Below are 23,927 nucleotides of genomic sequence, written 5' to 3' on the forward strand. Positions count from 1 at the left end.
CTATCATGTCTTTCGCAACAGCCACGGTCTCAGCTCCACTCTCCAGGTATTGCTCTCACACCCTGGTCTTTACCTTATCAGGTAGGAGGGTCAGGATCTGCTCCTTCCCAGCATCTTAGATGACAGCTGCTCACAGCAGATCACCCCGAACTGGCTCAGAGCATCCTTAGGCCCACAGACCTCCTGGGCACTGAACCACCTAAAATACTGGAGGGAAGTCTCAAACCTGGGGAAGACCTTCTAACCCTAGATTCTCTCCCTTAACTTGACGATTAGAACCCCAATCTGCACTGGGTGAGCGTGCCCCATGCTCTGAGAATGGGCTTCCTCTGCCTGGTGTATATCCTCTGCTTATGAAGACAGAGAGGGAAATCAGGGTGGCAGGGTGATCAGATAGCTCCCCACTAGGATGTGGGCTAAACACTCCCTTTTTTGCTCACTTCTTAGAAAGCTGGCTCTCCACTTCGCCCGACTTCTCGAACACCAGGAGAGTCGGGGGGCTTCATGGGGGCAGCAAGAAATCCTGTCTTTATAGAAACTCCACTAGACCTCGGGGTTGGAGTACAAGAAGGGATTCCTTTCCTAGAGAATGAGGCTGAACGAAAAGACTTCAGGAAGGGCCAGCCTACGAGGCACGGCGCGCCCTTTAGCCTAGCTGCAGGCCCCGCTGCACAGATGCCCCTCGTCCTCCTGGCCCTTCTGGCCACTAGGCTGCAGCTCGCCTAGGACTTCAGAACCTAAATCGTCCGGAGCGGCCGGCGAACACTGACCTCACTGAGCAAACTTGAAGGACTTGCCACGTTCATTAGCGCCCCCTAGTTTCGCTCCACCAGCCGCTGCTGCAGCTGCGCAGTCGCCGCACGCCGGGTACGCTCCCTAGACCTAAGGGCCCCGCGCGTCCTCTCTAGGACTGCCGGGGGATTTCCGCTTCTCTATTGTTGGTCCAGGAGCGGCCCGCTGTCCCGTCATGCCCCGCGCGGCCGGCCAGGGCGGAAATCCCGCGGTTCGCGCGCCCCGCCCCAACAGAGCGCGGGGAAGGGCCGCCGCCCCGCCCGGCACGTGCCCCGCCCCGCCCCGCCCCGATCCCGGCTCCGGGAAGAGGCTACAGTTTGCCCTCCGGCGGGAGACAGCGGCCGCAGGTGCGAAGGCCACAGGCTTCCCGGGCCCGCCCGAGCCTGCAGGCCTCTCATCCGACCCCTACTCCGGGTCCGGGCTCGAGCGGCATGGAGGCCGAGGACCTCCAGGAGGAGCTGACCTGCTCCATCTGCCTGGACTATTTCGAGGACCCCGTGTCCATCGAGTGCGGCCACAACTTCTGCCGCGGCTGCCTGCACCGCAGTTTGGCGCCGGGCGGCACCCCGTTCCCCTGCCCCGAGTGCCGGCAGCCGTCCGCGCCCGCGGCGCTGCGGCCCAACTGGGCGCTGGCCCGGCTGACGGAGAAGACGCGGCGGCGGCGGCGCCAGGGCCCCTCGCCCCAGGGCCTGTGCGGCCGCCACTGGGAGCCGCTGCGGCTCTTCTGCGAGGACGACCAGCGGCTCGTGTGCTTGGTGTGCAGGGAGTCCCAGGAGCACCAGGCCCACACCATGGCCCCCATCGACGAGGCCTTCGAGAGCTACCGGGTGAGCCGGCCGTTTACGGGGCTGCCGGTATTGCCTGGGGATGTTTACTGTTTACACCCGGCGGCTGCTATTGCCATCGGAAGCGTGAATCCTCCCCCCGCCCCGCCCCCCGAGGCTGAAGTAGTTAAACGACTCACTGATCTCAGAGCTGGGGTTAAAACTGGAATTGGGAGGGGTGGTGCAAAGCTCAGTCATCACTGCAGAATTTTCAAGGGACTCGCCTCCGGAAGCTCCTCGTTTAAGATAAACATCCTGAGAAGTTATAAACCAGTGCTGTCCAATAGAAACAAAAATACAAACCACATGTATTATTTTTTTTTAGTGGTAAAAAAAAAACCAGGTAATGTTAACTTTAATAATATATCTTGTTTAACTCAGTTATCTAAATATCGTTCAGCATCAATTGATATGAAAAATTATCAATGAGATTTACTTTTTTTTCCATGATGGGTCTTTGAAATCTGTGTGTACTTTATATTGACAGCACACATCAATTTGGACCATCCACATATCAGGTGCTCACATGGTCAATGGATGCTATATTGGACAGCCACGGGTTTATACCTATAGATGTCATACACATGATTTGGGAAAAGCCTGGCTTGGAGTGATGAGTCTGGATTTTGTTACTGGCTTCCTTCAACATCTGGGAAAATCACTTAATGTTTGAATTTGGAGATTATCTACTCTAGCTACCTTCTGAGTTAAGAAGCTTCAATTGAATAAATCAGTGTATCATGCTCTCCTCCAGCCACACTGGCCTTCTTGCTTTTGTTTCAAGCCTGTTCTCTCTGTCTACCCATGCTTTCCATCCTTTACATCCTTTTAGATTTTAGCTTGAAGACCTTCCTTGATCATCCTTTCCAGAGTAGCCCCACCCCTTCCATTACTGACGGTGTCACTCCAGTGGTCTCCATCTGAATTGGTATCTAGTAAGTACTTGTTGAATACACGAATTTCATGATGCAAGTTAAAGTGTATTGTAAACTGTAAAATGCTGTACAGTTTTATCAGCTGACTGCAGACAGGAAACAGATTCAAAGTTAAGACTGGAAAGTGTACCTTCATGTCTTTATAGAGTAAACTTTATTGATGCTTACTGTATGCTAGCCGTTGTTCTGGAATCTGGGCATAAATGGCCTTGTCTTGTAGGGGACATACTGTAGACCAGTAATTTCAGTGTGTGAGAGTTATGAGAGTTTGTGCTGAGCACCCAAAAGGTCCGAGGTTAGAGTGATCAGACAGGAGTGAGGAATGAAACGTGAATTCACTCTTGAAGGGCAAGTAAAACAAGGAAGGGGAGAGGATATTCAGGCCAAGGGAACAGCATATTCAACAGTGTGACAACATGGAATAGCATGTGCTAAACAAGAGGACTGAAGGTTCTCTAGGTACTTAAGGAGTGTAGTGCATGGGAGGGAGGGGGGTGGGAGTTGAGGCTGAAGAAAGATGGGAGGTCCCTGTCACGCAGTATCTGTCCTTTTCTGCACCCTCCTTGGCTTAGTCCCTGCTCCATTCGTCCATCTCCATCCCCACCCCAAGTTAGCCAGAAAACATTAAGTTGCTTTTGGGGGGACCTACCCTGTTCCCACCATCCCATTCCCAGCACATACTCAGATGGGTGCACTGTGTCTTAAAACTTTGGGGTTCCCTAAATCCACGGAAAATATCCCCCATCCTGCACCCACACCTGAGCCCAGCAAAGTGTGCTGGATGCTTGCTCTTAGGATCTGAGCCTCTGAGCACTACCAACAGGAACCCTGCTTTGATGAATCCCTAGACAGCTCTGCTTGCTCTCTTGGGCCACCCCAATGACTCAGGATATGTATTAGGATTACCTGGAAGCGCTTTTAAGAAATACTACCCCCTAGGGGGTCTTGATTCAGTTGGTGGGGCCCTTGGCATCAACATTGTTTAAAAGTTCTCTAGGTGATTTGAATGCCCAGATAGGATAGAGAACCACGGACCTACATCTTATTACCTTCACAGAGGGAAATCTCAGAAAATCTTTTAGAGAAGTTGTTTTTAAGAGAGTCATGGGTGCTGGGGGAGAAAAAGAGAACGGAGAAAGAGAAATGGCTTGATGAACCTTACGGAGCAAATTGTCTGCATGGAAAAGGCTTCTAAGCACAGCTCTGCCTTCCCTCATGCCACAATTTAGTCTGCTGACTCTGGGAGCTAATCCCTCCGTTGCTGTGAATTCACTTAACAAATATTTCTTGAACCACTCATCTGTGTCAGACGCTGTACCAGACACAGCGCTTGGGAATACAGTGGTGAGAAGACCGGGGAGCACACAGTCTAGCTGAGATGGGGGCGGTAAGCACCAGACAGATAATCACAGATGGTGATAACGTGCTGTGAAAGAAAGAACGTGCCATGCCAGAGAAGTGATGAGGGCTTTCATAAGGGGACAGGGTAGCCTCCTCTGAGGAGGTGACGTTTCAGTTGAGACTTGATGGATGAGGAATCAGCACCCTGAGGAACTGTGGGAAGAACATACCAGGCAACAGATAGCAAATCCCAGACCCTGAATCTGGGAAGAGCAGGACGTATGTACGGAGCTGAAGAAGAGCTGTGCACGTGGAGCTTCACGAGCAAGGGGAAAAGTAGCATGGATGAGCTGGGAGACGCAGACAAGGGTGGGGGTGTGTCGGGCCATGAGGCGTTTGAATTTTCTTGGTGACGAAGAAAGCCAATGGAGAATCTTAAGCAGGAGAGTGATGTGATGTGACTGGTTTTCAGAAAGATTATTCGGGCTTCTCTGTGGACACTGGATGAGAGAAGGACAAGGTTGAAAGTAGGGAGACCAGTCATGAGCTGACGGTTATCCAGACAAGAGACGATGGGGGTTTGAACTAGGAGGTGGCAGTGGGGGATGGCCAGTAGGCAGATTTGACATGTATTTTGGAGGTAGCCTGCCTGCTCAGATTGAGCGTAGTGGTTACAGTGACTGAAATTCACAGACCCTGAGAGCTGGGATGGTGTTTAAGAAAAGACCGTCTAGTCTAGGTGTCCTCATCTTGTAGATGAGGAAGCTGCAGCCCAGGAAACGTGAGGCTGACTTGATCACAGATCATAGCTAGTTTGTGAAGGTCTAGACTGAAACTCAGATCTGATTTGAAGTTTAATGTCATTTGAACTACGTGATCGCAAGTCAGCAAATGTCTTCATTCTATAAATGTGTGCTCTACTTTTATTATAGTGTTCTATACAAACTATTGTCTGACATTAAATGGAGAGAAGTGATTTTTTTTTTTAAACTTCTGGTACCTCTACCCGGCTTTGAAATGCTTGGTGTCGTCCTCCTGCCGCCTTGTGGGAATTTCTGTTATTGCAGGAAGTTTTCTGATCTCCAAAGACTGGGGACCTCTTAAGATCCCAACTGTGGCAGGATACAGAAAGACTTAGGTAGTGTCTTGGATAATGGAACAGGATAATTGATACACATTGGAATTAAGAACTTTTAAAAATTGAAAAGTTCTATTTAAAATGTATTTACTCTCATTAGCAGACAAAAGTGAAAACTTAAAATCTTGGTCACGTTCAGAGGAGCTGTTTAGCTCAGTATGGGCTTTACACACACATCAAATGCGACAGTGACTCGTGTGTGTCTCTCACCTGTCTACCTCTGTCTCTGAGGTCATGCCTGACGTTCTGCTATTAGGTGCTCCCCCTCTCTGGCCTACTTTGTTCTAATTGACTCACTTAATTTTTTTAATAGCTTAAATAGCTTTTAATAGCTTTTTCCCCATGTTTTTAAATTGCAAGAAGAGTATATGCCTCTTGTAGAAATTCAAATAAAACAGACATTTATAAAATTTCCTATCCTTTCCCCTCTAACTTCCAGGCCATTCCTATTCCCCAGAGATAAGCTGTGTTAATAATACTTAGGTACATATCCTTCCAGATTCTCCTTCTGTTCAAATACAAACACACACACATGCACAGACACACATAGACTTGTTCTTTTCAAAACAGAATTATACAGTATGTATTGTTTTATAGCCTGGTTTTAACTTAATATAACATGTAAATATATTGAGAGCTGCCTGAAGTTGATGCAGAATATCAGTCTACTGTAACTTATTAATAATTCCCCATTGATGGATAATAACGCCTCAGTGAACATTCCTATACATTTGATTGTTTTTGCCTGTGTTTTGTTGGATATTCTTGTTGGAAATAGGATTATGCATATTTTAAATTTTGCTAAATCCTGCCTGTTGCCTTTCAAAAAGATGGGACCTTTTTACTCTCGCACTGTTACTGTGCCAGAGGCTTTCTCCCTTGCCAGTACTAGGTATTTATTAATCTTCCAATAATTTTTAGCTTTTGTCTATTTAATAGGCAAACTCTATATAGTGTTATGATGATTTTAGACCAGAATAGTTCTTCAGCATTGGCCTGTGGTCGTTTTCAGCATTTTCTCAATCTCATCCCCTGTTGGGATTAGGTAGCTTTTAGCTCTTGAACAGGGAAGATGCAGAGATGATTTCTTACTTATGTGTGTTTCTGCTGGCAGGAAAAACTTCTGAAGACTCAGCGTAGTCTGACAGCCAAGATGAAGAAAGCCCTGCATATCCAGGAATTGGAAGTGAAGAATGCTACAGAGTGGAAGGTAACAGCAGAAGTGGTTGGGCATTTATTGCCTTTGAGGTCCTTTCAGTCTGGGGCTGCTCAGGGGGTTATGCTGGGAAGAGCTTGCAGGATGTCATTAGTTGTCAGGCCCCTTGCAGATGTGGTGACAGAACAGGAAGTATCTCTCCCTGCTGACCTGTGGCTTTGGGCAGCGTGAGTTCCACATACTTCATCCCCATACCTCTAGGGCAGCAGCCCTCTCCTTCCCACCTTTGCCCTAGGTTGGAGTTGATTTGGGTCTGTGGCACTGTGGAAAGCAAATGGACTTCGCTTCCAGAGGTGCTAGCCTAGTCGGGAGGCACGTTGTGGGCCCACACACCCATCTAAGATTTAACATAACTGAACGGTAGGTGTTCTGAGGGCTAAGCTGAACAATAGATGTCAAAGTGCACTTTTGTTTAAAAAGTGTACCAACAAGGCACTGCTGTCTTAGTAGAGACCCAGATGCTACAAAGAATGAATTAATCTTCTAAAGACCAGTACAGAGACACCGAGTAGGTGTCAGTAAAGGACTAGGGGGAATTTGCAGGGGGTAGGCAGGAGCTTTTTCTGGGGGAGGTGATTTGGATTGGTGGGGCATCATGTGTGAGGAATTTAGGCGCCAGGGCCAGGCAGAACGAGGACTGAGCAAATCTCACGTGGCTGTAGGAGAAAATGAAGAATCAGCGAATGAGATTCAGTGCCGAGTTTGCAAAGCTGCACCTCTTCCTGGCTGAAGAGGAGCAGTTGTTTCTCCAGAGACTGAGCAAAGAAGAAGAGGAGACAAAGAGGAAGCATAAAGAGAACACAGTAAGGCTCAATCAGATGATCATCTCCTTAAAGAAGCTCGTCTTAGAGGTGGCGGAGAAGAGCCAGAGCTCCAGCCTGGAGCTGCTCCAGGTGAGACAGGCCGGGGCACAGCACTGCGCGAACTCACTTTTGCCTTTAGACCTGAGTGTTCTTCCCAGTGAGTGGGATTAATAGAAGACATTCACCTTCAAGTGGGGTTAATTATCTCTGTTGGTAATTGTGTTGATATTGTTACTATACAGTTAAAAAGTCAAAGGTTCACTATTCAAAGGAAATTAATGTGAAATTTAGGTCTGATGAACTTGGGTAATGTGAGACACTTAGATTCTCCTGGTCTATAGTTTAGGATATGAAGCACATCTAAAACTTTCCCACTCATTTTACTTACATGTTTATGATTCTTTGTTAAGACAGTAAAACAAAGCAAGTATAAACCCACAGAGTAGATAATTGTGTCAAATTTTTAAGAGAAATGAGTCTTTCTCACTGATTTTTAATCATTACAGTCATAGCTTCATATACCTTTGTTCTTAGTCCCAGATTTTGATTGGTACATTAATTTAAGTAATTTCTAATATCCAGCAACCTTTAAAAGAGTATAATTCTAATTTATTACAATTCTAACTCATTAGTACTTAGATTTGGGTCATTAGATCAGTTTGTTATCTAAAGCCCTTTCTTTGAGTTAGTCTTTCCCTTTATATCCTCTGAGGTAAAGGGGTCCTTACAGTGTTCAATTTTTGGGTAAGATTCTACATTTGTGACTATCCCTCTTTTTTTTTTTTTTTTTTTTTGGCTGAAATAATGCACCTTTGGTCTGAGACCTCTCAGAACTTCTCTTTTCCTCCATATCATGTGACTGAGGGCAAAAGAACCATTGAAGGGCGCTCTCAAGAATACCTTCAATCTACGTTACTTGTTTTTTCCCTCATCAGAAGGAAGCAACATTCTATTCTCTTAAGGAAGAGAGAAACATGGGCCTACCCACCTGTTACTTTCAGCAAGAAACTGCTAACCAGGCATTACATGTTATCTAAGTGTAATGATTTCCAAGAATTGTCTAGAACTTCTACAATTTGCTAGAGCAGTGAAGTTCCAATTACATATCCAAATATATACTATAGCAGAATCTTTGAAATAACACATTTAAACACTTTTTAAAATATGGGTTCAACATTTAGTCAGAATCTGAAACCTCAAAGATACAATTGAACCAGCAGAATTCTTACCAAAAGATGCATCAGCCAACAAATGCAAGGCTAGGGAAGTGGTTGGAACAGGTAGAGTTGGATTGGAGGATCTCAGAGCCTAAAGTTCTCTTGAATTTGTTTTACTGACCTGTCCATTTGAATGGTGTATAATGTTATCTCTGCCCTCAGTCAGCACCTCTTCCCTTCTCCGAAAAGATAGATGTCATTTCCCTGATGACTAATGAGACTGAGTACTTTTCACATACTCTTTAAAAAACCAGCTTACTTGATGTAGAATGCACATATCATATAATACACCCATTTTAAGTGGACAAATTGAGTGATTTTTATGATTTTACCAAGTTATGCAATCATTATTACCACAGTCCAGTTTTAGACCATTTCCATTGCCCCCTTAAGACCCCTTTGTGCTTGTTTACAGTTAAGCTCTGTTCCTACCCCCAGCCCCAGACAGCCTACTTTCTGACTCTACAGACTTGCCATTTCTAAATCTATAAACAGAATCATACAATATGTGGTTTTGTGTGTGGATTCTTTCACTTGGTATAATGTTTCTGAGGGTCGCTCGTGTTGTTGCATATATTGCATTGTGGACTATTCCAGGTTTTTTTAGTCTGTTTACAAATTGGTGGACGTTTGGGTTGTTTCCACCTTTGGGTTATTATGAATGATGCTGCTTTGGACATTTGCCTGCTATTCTTTGTGCGGACTTATGTTTTCATTTCTCTTGGGTAAGTAGTAGGAGCAGAATTGTTATGCTGTGTGGTTTATTTATATTTAACTTTTTGAGACACTGCCAAACTGTCTTCCAAAGTGGCCGAATCATTTTATATTCCCACTACATCCTCACTAACATTTGTCTGTGATTGAGAGAGGATAGGTGGAGAAGTAGGCAAAAAGCCAGGAGGAGAAAGAATAGAGTTCCCAGGAAAGGATCGGTTGACATTGTTAAATAGCTCAGTGGGGCCACATGAAAAAAAGACTGCATTGTGTTAGTCCATTGGCTTTGGCAGCATGAGATCATATGTTATGCTAACAGAAGCAACAGACAGAAAAATACCTACTCACAAGGTTGGGTAACAGGTCTCAAGGGGAAGGTATGTGACTTATTTCTTTCTTCTCTTCACAGAATCCAAAAGATGTGTTGACCAGGTATGAGCTCTTGCTTTTCTCTGGGGGCTTGAGTGGAGTGGTAACGGTTCAGGCTGAGCAGAGGGGAGACAAGGCCTGGGCTCCGTAGTGATCTGGGCGTTGATCTGAGGGGCTGGTGGAGGAATTCTCCTGTTCACTTTTGCTGGGAGGAATGGGAGAGAAGTAGCTGAGCTTTGGGCTTGGAACCTTCGGGTGGGAGCTGGGGGTCGTGGCTGTCCCCTGAGAAGTGCAGCCTTCTGTCCTTTTTTAGGAGTGAGAACCAGGATGTGAACTATTCCTTTGAAGTTCTGAAAGTGCAGACTCTGTGCCAGCTACCGATGATGAAGGAAATGCTGAAGCGATTCCAAGGTGAGCAGAATTTTTGGGAGTTGGAGCTCCCTAGAAACCTTCCAAATCAGAGAACGAACAGTGAGAGATGTCTGGAAAGGAAAGAGGAAAACAAAGCATGCAGCTAACAGGAAGGTCAGGAAAATGGTAATAAAAGTACTTAGGAGTAAATGAATATATGCTTCATTCAAGGAACATCTGTTAAACACACACTGTGTGTTGTAAGGTACTAGTGATACAAAAAGAAAAAGACCTGTTCTTCCTATGAATTCATAAGCCAGTTGGAGATACAGACACATACCGCTTACTGTAACATGGTGGGATCCAGGGCTTATCAGTGGTAGAATAAAACAATTCAGAAGCACAGAGGAAGACTTCTGTTGGGGCTGAAGTGGGAGAGTTTTCCCGGCAGAGGTGACAGTTGTTTGGGCATTTGAAGGTTGAGTAGGAGTTTGCCAAGTGGAAAATGAGGGTCTACTCTTCTAAACAGAGACAGCAGCTTGAGCTAAGTTGTGGAGAAAATGGAGGGGAGGGTGCCTGATGTGACTCGGCCATAAGGTGCACATGAGGAAAGGCAGAAGCTGAGGTTAAGATGAGTGTAGGAGAGACTGAAGATAAACTTACTAGATCTCCAGTGAAGTACCAGGGCATACACGCATTGTAACGCTGTGCACTCAGTTCTCATGCACATCCCTGAGTGAGAACCATGCTGTGGATGTCCACTTCCAGGTAAGATGAAGTAACAGGGACTAGAATGACGCTTTCCCCTGAAACTTAGTTAACCGAAAAACCCCACAACAGATGATACATAAAACAGCAGTTTTTAAAACAGTGGACATCAGGCAATGAAGGACAGTGATCCTTGGGGAATGTGTGAAACAAATGAGGGGAGCCCTGTGATAGCCCCAGCCTACGGCCTCAAGGGAGTTTCCAGGCCACCTCGGGGAGGGTAACGGGGAGCCAGGTGGATCCCCTGAGTTGAGGATGGAGCTGAGAAGCCAGGGAGAACAAAGCAGTGAGAGTTTAGAGTCCTGGAGAGGAGAGAGCTGGACAGAGAGAGAACCCTGATGATCTGCAGAGACCCCCCATGAGTACTGAGCGGAGTACTGAGCAAGCAGAGTACACGCTTGTGAAGAACTTCCGAGGTCGTGGAAGGAAATTTCCAAAATGATAAGTAATAGTTCTGGTGCTCACACAGGGCCAGGAGCCATGCCTGTTCCTGCCAGCCTCTGGAAAACTCTTACATCACAGGGCACTGGGTAGAGTACTTGGGAAAATCTTGCCTCATTAGTGGGAAATAATTAACCCTACACTGAGCACTGCTTTGGACCCACTTTACAAATCATGAAAGCAAGACCCAAAGGATGAAGTTACTTCCAAGGAACTGCATCCCAGGACAAAGCTCAAGAAGATTGAAAGGAATTTTTTAAAATGAGCACCAAACAATGTGAAATCACAATGTCTGGCATCTAGTCGAAGATTACCAGGCAGGCAGAAGGGCAGGAAAACGTGACCCGTGATGGGGAGAATAATCAACTGAAACTGACCCAGGATTACCCTGGATGCTAGAGTAAACACAGAAGGACATTGATACAGTTATTTTAAAATATTTTGTAAGAGGCATTAGGGACATGGAGGATGAAAGAAAATCCCAGATCTAACATCTAGAGATGAGAACTGCAGTGACTGAGGTGAAGAACAAGCTGGCTGGGATTCATAGGTGATTGGACACTGCAGGAGAGAAGCTCAGTGAGCATGAAGGCAGAGCAGTGGGAACTGCAGGATGAAGCAGAGAAATTTAAACAATGAGAATAGCTCAGTGAGCTGGGGACACCTTCCTGCAGCCTTACGTGTGGTGGGTACTTGGGATCCCTCAAGGAGAGAAGTGGGATGGGGATGAGACAGGAAAAACATACGAAGAAATAATGACCAGCTTTTCCAAATTTGATGAAAACTGTAAGTACACAGATCCAAGAAACTCAGCAAACCCTAAGCACGAGAAAGAGGATGAAAACACCAAAACCAGTGACAAAGAGAAAATTTTAAAGGCAGCAAGTAAAAAAAAGGCAGCAAGTTAACCAACAGTGGAACAAAGATAAAGATAACATCACATTACTCAAGCAGTGCAGATGAGTGAAATCTTAAAAGGACTGAAAGGAAAAATTGTTAACCTGGAGTTTCATTCCTGGCAAAAAATTACCCTTCAGAAACAAGGGGAAAAAAAGATGTTTGCAGATAACCTAAAACTGAAAGTGTTTACCACCAGCAGACCAACACTACAATAAATGTTAGATGAAGTCCTTCAAGCAGAAGGGAAGTGATACCAGGTGGCAGTCAGATTGACACAAAGGAATAAAAGATCTTCTGAAATGGTAATGACAAAGAAATACGTATTTTATATTAAATCTCATTAATAGATAATAGGGATGGTTAATTTGACATCTGGTCAAACATTATTTTGGGTGTTGCTGTGAGAGTGTTTTTGGGTGAGATTAATATTTAAATCAGGAAACTTGAGTCAAATGGATTGCTCTGTAATGCTGGTGGGCCTAATCTAATCAGTCGAAGGCCTGAATAGAATAAGGAGCTGATTTTTTTCCCGCTGAACAAGAGAGAATTCTACAGCAGACTGCCTTCGGACTCTGCCTGCAGCTTTGGTTCTTTCTGGCCTTTGAACTGGAACATCAGTTTTCCCTGGGTCTTGCTGCTGTCACACACCGTGGATCTGGACTTCCCAGTCACCATAATCACGTGAGCCAATTCCTTACAGTCTCTCTTTATGCACACATCTCCTACTGGTTCTGTTCTCTGGAGAACCCTGACAAATACAGTAACTGTCTGTTTAAACAGATAGAAAATAACATTTTTGGAGTTTATAACACATTTACAAGTAAAATGTACAATGATTGCATGAAGGAGGGGAAATGGAAGTCTACCATTTACACAGGTCTTACACGTGGAGTGGTATAATACCACTTGAAGATAGGCTGTTAAGGTAGAGGTATACTACAAACCTTATGGCAGCTGCTAAAATAAAACAGTTACAGCTGATAAGTCAACAAAGGAGATAAAGTGGAATCATAAAAATACTTGGTTAATCAGAAAGAAGGCAGAAAAGAGGAAAAAAGTAGGACAAATAGAAAACACAAGATGATAGACACAAACCTAATCGTATTAATAATTACATTAAGTATAAATGGCCTGAATATCCTACTCAGACGGGAGAGATTGGTTGGATTGGATTGAAAAAGCAAGACCCAACTATATGCTGTAAGAAACAAACATTAAATATAAAGGCTAACATATGGTAGAAGTAAAATAATGGAGAAAGATACATACACATGCTATACATTTAGTCAGGAGAAATCTGGAGTGGTTCTATTCAAATCAAGTAGATTTCAGAGCAAAGAATATTACCTGAGATAAAGTCAGTTCCTCATGATAAAGGGGTCAGTTTATCAGGAGGATGTAACAGTTCTAAACATTTATACGCCTAATAACAGACCTTCAAAATATATTAAGCAAGAACTAATGGAGCTGCAAGGAGAAACTGACAAATCCAGTTATAGCTGGAATTTTCAATATCTCTTAAAAACATTTTTTATAACAAGCAGGCAGAAAATCGTAAAGTAGACTGAGTAACACTGTCAGTTTTCTTGAATAACACTGTCGACCAGCCTGACCTCACTGCACCAAACAACAGCAGAATACACATTCTTTTTGAGTGTACATGGACCATTCTCCAAGGTAGAACAAGGTGGGCCATAAGACGAATCTCAGCATTCAGAAGGATTCAAGCCATACAGAGTATGTTCTCTGACCTCAATGCATGTGAGGTAGAAATCAGTAAACAAACAAACAAACAAAAAACAAACTTTGGGAAATCCCCAAATGTTAGGAAACTAAGTAACACACTTCTCAGTAACCCATGAATTAAAGGTGAAATCAAAAGGGAAATTAGGAAGTACTTTGAACTGAAAGAAAAGGAAAACACAACATGTCAGAATTTGTGGGAAACAGCTAAAGCAATACTCACGGGGAAATTTCTAGTCCTATCCACCTATATTAGGAAAGAAGAAAGTTCTTAAATCAGTGACATCAGTTTCTACCTTAAGACACTAGAAAAAGAAGAGCAAATGAAGCCCCTGAGAAACAGAAGAATAGAAGTAACAGAAATCAGAGCAGAATGGAATTGCAATGGCAGTGGAATACAGAAGAGCAAAAATTAGTGGAACCAAAAGTGGTTTCTTTGAGAATATCAATTTTATTGATAATACTTTAAGCAGAATGACCAGGAAAAAAAAGGGGAGACACACATTACTAGTATCAAGAATGAGAGAGGCCTCAACACTGCAGCTTCTATGGATATTAAAAGGGTAGTCAGAGGATATTACTAGCAATTCAAGCTGATAAATCTGACAATGTAGGTGAAATGGACAAAGTCCTAAAAAGACACAAATGGCCAAAGCTGACTCAAGAAAAAACAGACAACTGGACTAACCTTATTTCTACTACAGAAGTTCGTGTTCTAGTTAGAAACCTTCCCAAATGTCTTCACTGGTGAATTCACCAAGCATTGAAGAAATACTTATTCTACACAAACTCTTAAAAAACTGAAGAGACTATATTCCTAGTTTGTTCTGTGAGGCTTGTATCACCATGATACTAAAATCAGACAAAGGTATTACAAGCAAAAAGAACTGTAGAGCAGTGTCCCTCATGAACAAAGAAGAATTCCAAAGAAGATTTTAGCAAATTGAATTCAACAGTGTATAATACATCACAACCAGATGGGATTTATCACAGAAAAGCAGGTTTGGCTTAACATTTGCAAACCCATGTAATGCACCACGTTAGCAAATTAAAGAAGGACAATTTGAACATTTCAGTAGATGCAGAAAAAGCCTTTGTCAAAACCTAACATCCATGTCTGATTTTAAAAAATGCACACAAACAACTCTCAATAAACTAGAGAGACATGGAGAGTCTGGGAGGGAAGAGAATTTGGAGGCAGGGGGACCAGGGAGGATGTTGCAGGCACAGCTACAGTGAAAGATGCTGAGGATCTGGATGAAGACAATGGCAGTGAGAAAGGAGAGGAAGAAAAGAGCCTGAGTGATGTTTCAGAGGGAGAGCTGACAGGACTTGGGGATTAACTAGCCACCAAAGTAAGAGGAAGGATCAGATAAGCTCGAGATTTCCAAGTGCGTGTGTTCGAGTGGAAGTAATGTTCTCACCCCTCAGAGAACACAGAAGACGAGATGTCTGCGGGGAGGGTTACTCTCAAGGGACTGGAAGGGACTTAGGATGCTCTGAATTGGGTTCTGGGTATCTTGTGGAGACGCCCAGTGAAAACTGGAACCGGGGCAGGGAGACCTTGTTCCTGAGGACACCTGTGTGTACCTGTGGAGAACCTGGTTCAACAAGTCAGAATTTGGTACCATTTCTCCAGATTTTATGCTGATGGTGAAGACGTGGGGCCATCAGATAATGAGCTCCGCATTTTCTTGGTCTTAGTCTTCTAGGGCAGAAGGGAAGTGAAGATTTCAGGTTGCTAAAGGCCATACCACGGCATGTTAGGCTCAGCTGAGAGACTGAGACTCATCCCTGGCAGAACCTGATGGGAGAAGGCTGGGACTGAAGCTGGAAAGGACGGGCATTTCGGGAGGAGGGTGGGTAGCAGGCTGTTGGTGTTACTGATCTCAGCTCTCATTTTCTCTGCAGTGGCTGTAAATGTGGCCGAGGACACAGCTCACCCCAAACTCGTCTTCTCCCAGGAAGGCAAGTATGTGAAAAACGGAGCGTCAGCCAGTTCCTGGCCGTTACTTTCTACAGCGTGGAGCTACGTTACTGGCTGGAGGAATCCTCAGAAGACCACAGGCTTTGTGGAGAGATTTCAGCACCTACCCTGTGTTTTGGGGAAAACTGTTTTCACTTCAGGGAAGCACTACTGGGAAGTGGAGAGCCGAGATGGCCTGGAGATTGCTGTGGGGGTGTGTCGGGAAGACGTCATGGGGATTACCGATGGCTCCAGAATGTCCCCCGAGCTGGGGATCTGGGCCCTTTGTTGGAGTTCTGCTGGCTTTCGGCCCCTGACGAGCTCCCCTGTAAGTCCCACCAAGCCAGAGCCCGCTCTTCACCGGGTGGGAGTCTTCCTCGATCACGGGGCCGGGGAGATCTCCTTCTACAATGCTGCGGACGGCGCGCACCTGCACACTTTCTCCTGTCCTGTGTCCCGCCTCCGGCCATTCTTCTGGTTGAGCCCGTTGGCCTCTTTAGTCCTCCCGCCAGTGACTGGTGGGAAATGAGGCTGTGTTTCTCTGCCCAGGAATCCTTCCCTTACACCCCAGGCCCGGGACACACACCCTTCACCTGCTCCATGTCGATCCTGGCTGGTACGTGAGTACCAGCCACTCAGATTCCGACGTCACGCTTTGTTCAGCTCCCTGGACGCCCTGTGCACAGACATAAAAGACCCTGCTGCTTACCTTTCCGCTAGCCACCTGTATTACTGAGAAAAAGGTTTTTTCTTACTCTACCCATCTGATTAATAATCCTTTGTCTCTTTTCTGGGTCTTCATATTGGACCCTCTCTTACCTTCTTAGGTGTGAGATGGGATCCATTTGTTAAAAATAAACTTCAGATGCTTCTGATGCACAAACAAGACAGAATAAACTTGCCACAGTCAGTTTCTTATTTTACTTAGTTTCTCTGAGTCTTTACTCTTGTTAATGTGTTATGACTGTTCAGGAGGGGTATTCAGTGTTTCTCAGGTTTATTTCACCACAGAAACTCTAGCTCTGGGAGCACCAATGAAGACTCCTCACAAGATAGTTTGGCCACTGTTTGTTCTGCACTTTCTCGAGATGATCTTGACCATCTCAGATTTCAACCTAGACTTGCCCCCACCCCCAGCCTCCAAAGCTGGTGGGTACACGTGTGGGTGCTGTAAGCTTCCCACACTTCGTGGCCCTGGGTAAGGGTCTGCTGAAGTCTTTTCCTCTGGGGACCAGGGTTTTGTTAGGGAAAACACTGGGCACATTTTAAAAAATATACTTTCTCCCCCTGCCAGAGCCAGGAGGGATCTTTCTCAACTTTTCCCCCCCTGAGAATTTGATGGGGTCCCTGGAGGTAAAACACATGAAAATATGCAGCTCCCCCAATACTGCAGCTCCCCAGAGTTTCTCACTGTGTAGCCAACCCACACTCCACCTCCAGCGATCCGTCAGAACGACCATGTGCGTATTCCTCCTTGTTTATGGCTCCAGTGGGTTTTGATTCTGCTGTTAACCAGATCTCAGTTTCAATTCTGTGGGTTTGCCTGTCCATCCAGCTTTTGGGGTGGCAATTGGCCATTCAACCTCAGTTCTCTGATGAGTCCAAGAAAAGCCGTTGATTTTTCAGTTTTCTCATCATTTTCTTACAAAGAAATGAGTTACGATTTACAAATTCTTTATATGTTGACACTGAAACTGGAAGTATCCTTTTATAATATTAAAATAGGTTTCTTATAGAGCTCTGTAATGGTTAATTTTTTGTGTCAACTTGACTGGATTAAGGGGATGCCCAGATAGCTGGTAAAACATCTCTGGGTGTGTCTGTAAGGGTATTTCCAAAAGAGATTAACATTTGAATCCATAGAAGAAGATTGCTCTCCCCAACCAGCATGGACATCATCCAGTCAGTTGAGAGCCTGAACAGAACAAAAGACAGAGGAAGGGCAAATTCTCTGTTCAAGCTGGAACATCCGTCTTCTGCACTTGCACATCAGTGCCCCTGGTTCTTGGGCCTTCAGACTGGGACTGGGACTTACACCATCGGCACTCCCATTCTTGGCCCTGTGGACCTCAACTGGAACTTCCAGCATCAGCTCTCCTGGTCCTCAGGCCTTTGGACTTGGACCGAATTAAACCACCGGCTTTCCTGGTTCTTCAGCTCTCAGCACACCGTAGAGCTTCTTGGCTTCTATGATCACATGAGCCAATGGCCAATGATCTATTCTTTCAGATCTCTCACTGAAGAACCATGACTCATACAACCTCATATAGTTGGGTCTTGCTTATTTCCTATACAGTTTGTCAAGTCTTAACTGTTATTCGTAAACCATTCCCAGTTAAAGTGACTGTATAGTTGGATTAAAATATACTGTCTGGCTAGCTGCTTTCTATTAGTTTCATTTCTGTCTTTTTTTCCCCTTTTCTGCCTTCTCTAGTTTTATTGTGCATTTAAAAATAAAATTCATTTTATCTTACTTACTTATTATTTACACTTCTTAAAATAATTTTTGAGTCATTGCTTTGGCATTTACAATGTACATTTTGAAAAGTCTGAATCAACCTTCAAATAACACGTTTCATGGATGGTGAAAGACTTTATAACCGTATCACCTTGATTCCCAGCCCTTGCTCTGTTGTCACACATTTCACTTTTAGGCTTGCAATGAACACCCAATTCATCATTATTATTAATGCCTTGAATGCTTATTTGCTTTAAACATCTGGTATGTTAAAAAGTGTTAAGGTGAATGAAATGACAAAAGTGGAAAGCAGATACAATGAAGAAACACAGGTTACTGAAGACTCTTAAGATTTTGGAAAGATACTTGTCATAGAATACTTATGCTGATGACTTAGAAGCTGTAGGCTACATTCAGGCGGCCAAGAGAGACTCTCAGGAAAGAGAAAAAATCACAGTTTCTCTGGAGCCCGGGTGCTGAGAGTCCAGCCTTAATTTTTGGTGACCTGGGGTCCTTTTGGGGCCAAAAGAAAAATTCAGGAGACAGGTGATTCTGAAGTGGGAAAGATTTAGAGTCAAATGGATCATGGTCTTCTGAATGAACTTGAAAGTACAGCTTATCTGTTCTTCCTCACAGTTTTACCATTATTGGTGTCATGGTGTATGTAGCATGATGTGGCAACAAGCGTGGTGTCTTGCTTGTTGACAGATTATCTCATTTTGGTTTCTCATTTAGTGTGATGCACACACTTTCAGGTCTTGCTTCTTTATCCATTGTAAAAATCTCTGGCTTTTAATCTGAATCTACTTTGAAGCAATCTGTCACTTCATGTGTATTGAGAGACTTTAGTCCATTTATACTTAATGAAAATTGGTATCATTAAGTTTAAATCTGTCAATTTGCTTTTTAAAATTTTGCCCTTTCTGTTTTTTTTTCCCTCTATTACTCTTTTCCTGATTTTTTTGTTTTGCAGAGGGTGGTTAATAAAATATTTAAAATTTTAATTTTATTTCAATTATTTGTATCTTTATGGAGCTGTATCTCCTTTAAAAATAATTTTAAATTTGACATTTTGGTTAACTATTCTTCAACAAGGGTGACGAGCACACAATGAGGAAATTATAAGGCTCTTCAATAAGCAGTTTTTGGAAAACTGGATATCCACATGCAAAAGAATGAAATCCAATCCTTATCATACATCATACACAAAAATCAACTGAAAATGGTTTAAACAATTAAATGTAAGACCCAAAACTATATAACTCCTGGAAGAAAACATAGAGAAAAAACTTGAAATTGGCCTTGGCAATGATTTCTTGGCTATGACACCAAAAGCACAGGCAACAAAAGCAAAAATAAAGAAGCAGGACTACATCAAACTGAAAAGCTTCTGCACAGTGATGGAAATAGTCAACAAAATGAAAAGACAACCTATGGAATGGGAGAAAATGTTTGCAAACCATGATCTGATACAGGGTTAATAACCAAAATATATAAGGAATCCCTACAATTCAGTAGCAACAATTAAATGACCCTATTTAGAACGGGCAAAGGAATTGAACAGACATTTCTCCAAAGAAGACATCTACCAATGGCCAACAGTTACAAGAAAAGGTGCTCAACATAACTACTCATCAGGGAAATGCTAATCAAAGCCACAAAACCCACACTTCCTTGGATGGCTATTAGGAAAACAAAAGATGACAAATAGTATGGAGGTTCCTCAAAAAATTAAAAATAGAACTACCGTATGATCTAGCAATCCCACTTCTGACTCAATATCCAAAGGACTTGAAATCAATACCTCAAAGATACATCTGCACTCACATGTTCATTGCAACATTATTCAAAATAGCTACGACATGGGAGCAACCTAAACATCCATCATCAGGTGAATGGATAAACAAAATGTACATACAAAGAAATATTTTTCAGCCTTAAAAAAAAAAAAGGGAATCCTGCCATTTGTGACAATGCAGATGAACCTGGAGGAACTTAGCTAAGTGAAATAAGCCAGGCATGGGACAAATACTACATGGTATCATTTATTTAACAAATCTGAAATAGACTTATAGAAGCAGAGATTAGAACGGTGGTTGCAAGGGGCTGGGGGAAGGCGACATGGGGAGGTACTAGTCAAAAGGTGGAGTTTCAGTTATACACGGTGAATTAAGTCCTAGAGATCTGTACAGCATAGATCCTGTAGTTAACCATACTGCATTTAAAAATTTGCTAAGAGGGAGTTAAGTGTTCTTATCACAAGAAAATAGTAAGAAAGGCAGGAGGAAATTCTGGAGGTGATGGGTATGTTTATGACATAGATCATGGCTTTATGGTATTGTGGCAGTGGTTTCATGAATGCACACTTATCTGCAAACTTATCAAGTTTTAGTTATTAAATATGTACAGCTTTTTGTATGTCACTTACACCTCAAAATGTTTTAAACAAAATAAAACAAAATACCCCCTTATTTCTTGTTTGATTTATCCTTTGATAGCAGTTACTTAGAAGTATGCTATTTAGTTTCCAAATATTTGGGATTTTCCTGGGGATCTTTCTCTTATGATTTCTAATTCAATTGTGTTCTGAGAAAATACTTGTGACAAACTCTAAATTTATTTATACTTTTATTATGGCCCAGAATATGGTCTATCTTGATAAATGTTTCATATGCACTTGAAAGATGTGTATTATTCTTTTACTGAGTGGAGTGTCCTGTGTCAATTAGGTCTAGTTTTTTAATATTGGCCTATTATTTAAAAATTTTCTCTGTCCTTTCTGTCTCCACTCTTTCAGGACTCCAATTATGTGTATATATATTAGGCTATTTGAGGTTGTCCAGAAGCTCACACATACTGTTCATTAAATTTTTAGATTGTTTCCTATCTTGTTTCATTTTGGATAGTTTCCACTGCTATGTCTTCATGCATCAATATTTTCTTTTGCAATGTCCAATCTGCTATTGATTCCTCCAGTGGGTTTATTGTTTCAGACATTGTAGTTTTCGACACTAGAAACTCCTGTGGGTGTTTCTGTTTTATCTACTTTGTCTTTACTAACATGTTTAATCTTTCCTCTAACATTCTGAATATGTAGAATGTTATAATGAAGTGTTTTAATGTCTTTGTCTTCTGTCTGATCTAACCAACATAATCACTAAAATACCTCAAATTGTCTCTTAAGTACCAATTCTGAGTAGCAATCAAGTCATTGATCTTTCTTTTCATTGTGGTTAATTGGGTGCCTGGATAATTTTTTTTTTATTGAATGCTAGAACTGTTGTGAATTTTATCCTGTATGCTGGAGATTTTTGTAGCCCTACAAATATTCTTGAGCTAGGATTTGTTAAGCAGAACCCTAGCAGGGTTTAGCCTAGGTCTAATTATTCCTCACTACTGAGGCAAGACCCTTCTGACTGTTACACCCAGCACTCCAGACTGGTTTTCCAGTTTGGCAGGTGGGAACAGGAACCGTTCCTGGCTGGCCCAGGTCCAGGTGCAGGTAGTTCTTTCCCCAGCCTTGGGCAGTTTCATTGGGCACTTGTGCTGAACGGTACTCTGCTAAATACTCGAGGGGGAGCCCCTGCACGTCTCTGGGTTTCTCTGTCTCTGGGCAGCCTTCTTCTCTCCATCACTCTGCCCTGCTAATTCCAGTAAACTTGATCTCCCCAGACTCTCACCTTTATCTCCTCAACTCAGGGAAGTGGTTTGGTTCCATCTGGTTTCTTCCTCCCAACATTGCCGCCTGAAAGCTCTCAAGACAACATGGGGGAAAACCCTCCCCCCACCCATGTTACTCCATCTTGGTCAGAAGCAGAAGTCCGTGCATGTGTGTTTTAAGCAATTAGAAAAGGTTCTTTTCTCACACGCAAACTACCTTTTCCCCTCTTTTTCTGATTCAATTTTCAGTATATAGCATGTTGTATTTAATTGGAATTCTTGAGTACACGAATACTTGTTATAATTAGTTAAATTGTATAACTTGAATGCACAATAGACACCATTATAAAGTGAATTCTAATGTGGCTGAATGATCAGAGAAGTTCAAACAAGTATGTGAAAATTCTGGCTTATTTTCTGAGCAATCTTGGTAATGTGGTTATATAAAATTGCTTGTGGTTAGAAAATTCAAATTTTGTTTTAGATATTGGCAATGCACCAATGAAGAAAACAGACATATCCATGCTCTCATGGAGTTTACATTCTAATCTCCATTTACATGGATAATAAGAGCTTGCTGTTACATAGCACTTAACACAGGCAGTATGGCACTCTAGCGACTTACTGAATTCTCACAAAACCCTATGAAACATATTTTATTTTTGTCATCATTTTTCAAGAGAGGACATAAGCACAGATTGTTGAAATAACTTGCTTGAGATTACATAGCCAGTAAGTAGTAGAATTGGGATTTGAACTCAGTGTCTCTGGCCCCTTAATTCTCTTCTTGCTTAATTTCTACAACACTCAGTTTCTCTCAGGTGGACCAGTGGGAGCTATCTTATTGATTCTGCTGGTTAGGTATCTCTCTCTCTCTCTCTTCAGTCTTTCTGTTTTTGTCACTTTAATCTACCTGTCTCAATGTAAGAAGGATTTAAGTCTTCCTCCTCCAGTGAGTTTCTGGTTTCCCTTATAGTTCCTATGATCTGCTTTATTAAATACTGCTACTCTGATAGTGCTTATGCTTCCATAACTATTGTATCTTCATTAGAGATGGCACCCACTGTTACATTCTTTTACAGATTTTAGTTTCACTGTTAAATACACTTCAGAGAATGTCCTTTTACAATTACAATGTTTTTGTTTCATTCATAATTTTACATGATATTCTTAATCCTGTTTTTATTAGAGCAATTTTATTAGTTTCCTATCATGAGATTTTTTTATGCTCAACTCTCCATATCAAATCAATCATGAGACTAGGTTAGTGACTCCCTCCTAAAATATCCTGAAATTATTTACTGCTACAATCAGTCCAAAACACTATTCTCTTTTCCTTGGAATGTAGCAATAGCCTCATAACTGGCCACACTGCCTGCATCCTTACCTGGTAACACACACCCACCATGATACATCATCTAGTGTGAGCTCTCAAACATATAAGTTTTATCTTGGTACTTCCTCACCATTAACTTTCTAAGAACTCACATTCTTCTTTGAATAAAATTTACTAGACCTTGTCTTTCTGCCTTTTCTTCCTTCCTCCCTTTCCATCCCTTCCCTTCCCTTGCCTCCCTCCCTGCCCTCTTTCCTCCTCCTTCTCCCTCCATTTCTTTCTTTCTTTTCCCCATCTTCCTTCCTCCTCTCTCTTTCCCTCCCTCCGTTCCTCCTGATGCTTATATCCATCCTGGCACCTCCAATTCTCTCTGCATTGCACCTACTGTCATATTTGCTTCCTTTCAGCTCCTTAATTACAACACGAATTTCTCAACTTACAGATTTTGCACGTTTTTCACTTTATCTGGACTTCTTTTCACCTTCAATTTCCTGGATAACTCTTACCTCAACTTAGAGGTCTTAGCTTATATGCCATTTTTAAAAGAGGCTTTCCCTCACCGAGTTTACTATAGTGACCTCCCTGTTTCACTCCAGCATAAGAAATTCTTTCTTATCATAGTTCATCATGGACATGCATTGTTTTGTCTTTTACACACTCCTTCCCTACTTCTGCTAACATCACCCCTTCACAACCACACTTTGTAATATTACTCCACTCCAAATCCATGTTCCTCTGGTGGTTCGATCCAATGTCCCCAGCCCAGGCTTTGGCCCACAGTGATTGCTCCAAGGGGTGGCCGCCGGGCCAAAGCGTTGGTCAGATCTCTTCCCTGGAGTTTTCTCACAGGAGGAGTATTGGATTTCAAGCCAAAAGGAAGGTGTTACAGGTTCCAGATGTATGGTTCCTCCATATAAAAATGTCCAAGACTCTTGGGGAGATGGAAATGTTAGGT

The 23,927-nt window shown here is 43.0% G+C and overlaps 1 protein-coding gene across 1 annotated transcript; it reads left to right on the forward strand.

Moving 5' to 3' along the window:
* Window positions 1-994: 994 nt before the first annotated feature.
* On the forward strand, window positions 995-16,441 carry TRIM4 (tripartite motif containing 4). Its single transcript, XM_006219326.4, has 6 exons — window positions 995-1,619; window positions 6,145-6,240; window positions 6,909-7,139; window positions 9,390-9,412; window positions 9,663-9,760; window positions 15,464-16,441. The coding sequence occupies exons 1-6, from the start codon at window positions 1,224-1,226 to the stop codon at window positions 16,045-16,047; spliced, it is 1,428 nt and encodes a 475-aa protein (XP_006219388.2). The 5' UTR covers window positions 995-1,223; the 3' UTR covers window positions 16,048-16,441.
* The last annotated feature ends 7,486 nt before the right edge of the window (window positions 16,442-23,927 follow it).

Source organism: Vicugna pacos, chromosome 18 (assembly GCF_048564905.1).
Source record: "Vicugna pacos chromosome 18, VicPac4, whole genome shotgun sequence".
Classification (NCBI taxonomy): Eukaryota; Metazoa; Chordata; class Mammalia; order Artiodactyla; family Camelidae; genus Vicugna; species Vicugna pacos.

Coding starts and splice junctions, on each gene's coding strand:
- TRIM4 (XM_006219326.4), top strand. CDS start 1,224: ATGGAGGCCGAGGACCTCCAGGAGGAGCTGACCTGCTCCATCTGCCTG. Junction 6,241..6,908: donor AGAATGCTACAGAGTGGAAG/GTAACAGCAGAA, acceptor ACGTGGCTGTAG/GAGAAAATGAAGAATCAGCG. Junction 7,140..9,389: donor CCAGCCTGGAGCTGCTCCAG/GTGAGACAGGCC, acceptor TTCTCTTCACAG/AATCCAAAAGATGTGTTGAC.